General features: G+C 29.4%; 1 protein-coding gene across 5 annotated transcripts in view; it reads right to left on the reverse strand.

The window, feature by feature from the left end:
• Positions 2,300-4,845, reverse strand: part of LOC107614162 (probable DNA replication complex GINS protein PSF1) — a 3,958-nt gene continuing 1,412 nt past the window's right edge. For 3 of the 5 annotated variants that reach the window (XM_016316390.2, XM_016316391.2, XM_016316392.2), the window contains 6 exons: positions 3,919-3,999; positions 3,737-3,804; positions 3,544-3,657; positions 3,290-3,452; positions 2,628-2,777; positions 2,300-2,539 (listed from right to left, as the gene is read on the reverse strand). In XM_016316390.2, the coding sequence (XP_016171876.1) occupies positions 2,513-2,539; positions 2,628-2,777; positions 3,290-3,452; positions 3,544-3,657; positions 3,737-3,804; positions 3,919-3,993 (597 nt within the window). In that variant the 5' untranslated portion in view covers positions 3,994-3,999 and the 3' untranslated portion in view covers positions 2,300-2,512. The remainder of the gene's footprint in view (positions 2,540-2,627; positions 2,778-3,289; positions 3,453-3,543; positions 3,658-3,736; positions 3,805-3,918; positions 4,000-4,845) is intronic. The other 2 variants (XM_021109116.1, XM_021109117.1) reach the window with 2 other exon arrangements.

Raw genomic sequence — 4,845 nt, forward strand, 5'->3', positions numbered from 1 at the left:
CAACTAGGCGCACTTCATGATTTCTTAAAAGCAATTCATTGTTACGCTCAGCAACAAGAAGGCAAGAAATTAGCTCAGAATATTTTTTAAATTCTTTTTCTCGATACTGCTACTACAGGAGCATATTCGAGGTATGGAAGGTCGAGAAAGTTTTCTCTAACATGTCATTATTAGTTATCTTTTTTCCACATAATTTCATTCGTAAGGTAATTCGGAACATTGGTGAATTGTATTCATTTATGGATTTAAAATCCTGTAGACGTAAGTGCGTCCACTCATATCGGGCTTGAGGAAGTATCACTGTCTTTTGATGATTATACCTTTCTTCGAGGTTTTTCCAAAGATCTGCAAGATCTTTTAGTGTGAGATATTCATTTTTCAATCCTTCGTCAAGAAGACGACAAAAGAATATCATGACTTTGGCTTTATTCTTTTGGGATGCATTATTTTCAGCCTTAATAGTATCTCCAAGATCCATTGAATCAAGATAGATTTCAGCATCTCGTATCCATGATAAGTAGTTATTTCTAGATATATCAATAGTATTAAATTCAAGATGAGAGAGTTTTGACATAATGAAAATTTATCATCTGAGTCTTTCTAAATATTGATCAGAGTGTCGTGCTGATGACGTGTTGTAAAATAAATAAATAAGGAAGAGAAAATAAATATAAAATAAAGATGTGTAAATAGAAGACTCTAGTATTACTATTTACCAAATATAATTAACTCAATATAATAAAGATGCTTCATATATTTATTTAATATATGTAGTAATGTAAAGAGAGAAAGAAGAATAAATAAAGAAAAAAGGATTATTGTTATTGCTATGTGTCTCTAATACCTCAACTTATGTCCTTATTTATACATGTGCAAAGTTTAACTTTTTCAAATGTTGAAAATCTTGCAATGTTTATTCTTTAATGTTTCTACCGCTCAAAAGTATTTGATTGGAAGAATAAACCATGCTGAATAAACACTAAATGGACATTCATATTGTAACAATTTCAACCATTTTTCATGGCATCCCGTTCAATAACAACTAAATTTAGACCATCATAAATTCATAACAATAAAAAGGATATACATTTTATAAGATATATAAATTAATTTTAAATTTAATAATTATAAAATTAAAATATTTATACATAAATTAAACTTTTAAAATTACGAAAATACTCAATTTTTGAAATTAAATATTCATTTTTCTATTTTAGTTTTCATGACTCATAATAATACCTTTTATTTTCAACAATATTACAACTAAATAATATTTTAAAAATATAAATTGTTGAAAGAAAAAAGATGATATATGAATGATATAACTAATGTATACAATTAGACTAAAAGTTAAAAAACTAAAGTAGTTGTAGAAGTCTAGTGTTTTAAGAATTTATCACCTAATAAGCTAATACACATATTTAGCAAACTAGAAAAAGAATTGTGGTCATCAACCAAATTCTTTAAATATTTGTGCAAAACATGAGTAAGAATGGAGAAAAAAGAATAAGAAACATGAGATTATATGAAAAGAGGAAATAAAAAAGTGTGAAGTAAACATAAAAAAAGGTGAGTATGAAAGAAAAATATATTTTAATATTTAATTTATACCTATTAAAGAAAAATAACATTAACATTGAAATTAAATAGTATTAAATATAAAAATAAAAAATAAGAGAATATAAAAACATAGAGTAACCTAAAAAAAATAAATGTCATAAGAATGAGAAGAAAAATAAAAAAAAAATCCTAAATTATAATCCTATATAATAAATATAAGAATGAGTGAATATAAAAGAAGAGGATAAATTATGTTTATACCTATTAAAGAGAAACAATATTAACATTGAAGACATAATATTCTATATAAAAATAAAGAGTAAGAGAATATGAAAATTGTAGAATAACCTAAAAAAAAAAATAAATGTCATAAGTGAGAAAGAAAATAAAAAAATCCTAAGCTATAATAATAAAACACATGAGAAGTAGAAATAAAAGATTTTAAAGTAATTCAATTAGAAACAAAAAAATTAAAAAAGTAATTCAATTAGATATGTAATAAGCAAATTGTGTCAATTAGCTACTTATGCCCACATAGCATAATATTAGAAAGTTGGAAAACTAAAAATACATTAAAAAATTACTTTTAGGTCTGTTTTAATATATTATAAATAAATAGATAGATTTTAGGAGTAAATTACAATATCTGAGCTTGCATTCAACCAAATAAGTGAAATAACTTCCAAGTTCAAGTTAGACAAGGGTTATATTTGCTTGATTACTGTAAAAATGTTTGGAATGAATGAAAATCTGACACAAGGCCAATGTAAATGCAAGTAATCCACCCAAACAGGGAATAGAATATTAGCATATTGATGTTACATTATATATGTGCACATAATAGAAGTCATTGAACAAACAAGCCAAACATCAAAATAATCAGCTTTTCAAGCAACATTGGTGAAATTATTGATAAACATTTGAAAAGGCTTTAAACCAATTTTCTCATCTATCAACCTGTGAGCTCCTCCATTAAACCCTGTAGACATGACAATAAAGAAAAATCAGCATGCATTTTGGAATTTGGCTTTTATTACGATCACTTTTAGGCTAGATGGCAACTTAACCCGTGAAATGAATTGTTCGGCATCAGTTCGCTTCAGAAAGTGGATCGAATGACGAGCAAAATTGGCAGTCTTATCGCTAAGCACAATGCCATCTCCAATGTCATCAAGGACCCTTACTTTGATGTAAGGATCTTTTGGCGGCACCATATCCTATCAAATGCAATTTCATCAATGACAATAAAGTAACTAGCAAGTTCAATCTGCACTCAACTAATGGCAAGACTACAAACAAATGATCAAAGACTTCAAATAACCCAATCTTGTAATTTTCTATGGAAAAAATTGATATGAATTCAGTCTGTTCATAGCAACATAACTATTGTTAGAATATCCAGATTCACAAAGTGTTTCCCGCATGGATGTTTAGCATTGCTTAGATGCATCAAAGTGAATCAAACTATCTAGATGATTAATATATACATTCCATACAATTGCTTGAAACCAGTAATAATGCAAGTATATAAGTCCAAGGCTTCCCTAACTTCTTTATAATTATAAAATTCTCTACCTTAGTTATTATACGACAGACAAGTTATCAGTAGAATATCTTCAAAACACTCCATTATGCACATGTATAACTGAAATTTCGTGAATGGTTGTTTACATACTTATGCAATTATGCACATATGCTCATGTACAAGAGTCTAGAGAAGGGAGGTTACCACTGTCAGGTCTAACTCCATTTTTGACATGTATTTTTTCAATTCTCCAGAATACTTGTTGAAATACTCTTCCTCTGTGTGAGAAAGCTTCTCCTCAATCTCTTTAGGAAGCACACTGCCAATCTTCCACAACAAGCTTCTTATAATCTCAGCTCGGTTATTTCTGCATTGAGACAATTTCCAAGATCTCAGTACATATCATAATAATAGTAATACATTTGCCATAAAGAGCAAGTTATAGCGACGATACTTACACATAGGCCATTAGACAGCGCTTATTGCGGACTAAAGAGAGATGGTGGATAAGGGCACCATAGTGGTCAGCATTTCTAGCTGTTTGGACATCCAAACCTTCTTCCTGCATTTTTCTGCTTAAGCAACACAAATCAAAACACATACACACAAACACATTCAAGGAAACACTATGAGATTAGGTATCGTGTATACCTTATCAAAGATTGAAGCTCAAGGTGATGCTGGCTGCATTCTGCAACTACTTGTTCAAAGAGGTCACTCTACAACATCATTGGAAAAAAGTTATCAAGCTAAACTGCTAAATGCTTAAATCAAACTTTCTCAAAAAGAGAAGTTACTAGTAACTACTAATCACAAAAATTTGCATGCATTACATTGTACTGTGTGAGCTGGCCTTTACCTACGCTTGCAAATTCTTTGACAAGCTCGCAAGCTTTTCTGCCGTACATGTTCAACTGAAATTGAGGAATTGGGGAAAATTCAAGGAAACAACAAACCAACTAAAATCGAATCTATACTGGGCCTAAACAGAAAAATGAAGATTATTAACAATAAGGCAGAAACATGTTACCAGAAAGTAAGGGTGATCATGGTTCAAATTGAAACTGCACTAAACCATTTTAAATGGTTTAAAAACTGAACCAAACTACTTTCTCTCATAGCAAACTGGTTTTAAACCAGTTTATAATGTAATGCACTAGTTTAAACTAGTTCACAAAAATAAAACTACTTTTAATTTTAAAAACCAGTTTAAACTGGTTTGCTAAAACCGGTTTTTAGCATATAAAAAATTGTTTTTAACTTTTAACGGTTTAAATATAAATAGCCGCTTTTTAACCCGGAGGTCGGCTGACGCCCCTGGCGGTTATATATTTGATAGTTTTTTCTTTTTTTGGTGACATATATATTTGAAAGTTGATACATTATACATATATTTCAATCTCATTATGCATGCAACTAAGATATTTTTTACGCTTTCATTTCTTAATAATGTCTTCATAAATTCAATAGACATTATTGATAATGAGAATATAGACAGTTAGACACAATAAAAGATTCGGCAGGCATGTGTATTAGCCATCATGGGATACACAGTTACACACACAGAGCTGGCAGCTCACTATGACATAAATATAATGTTATGTTCCCTGTACGCGTCTCCTGCAATTTAATTACCTTATTACAAGTAACAAATGCCCATTATTGTCTCTTACATTTGAAACAACCACTTTGTCAAATTAATATCACGGACTATTTACCTCCATCACAACTCCTTGCTATTTTTCTTTCTTTTTTTTTTT

This window comes from Arachis ipaensis, chromosome B08 (genome assembly GCF_000816755.2).
Source record: "Arachis ipaensis cultivar K30076 chromosome B08, Araip1.1, whole genome shotgun sequence".
NCBI lineage: Eukaryota > Viridiplantae > Streptophyta > Magnoliopsida > Fabales > Fabaceae > Arachis > Arachis ipaensis.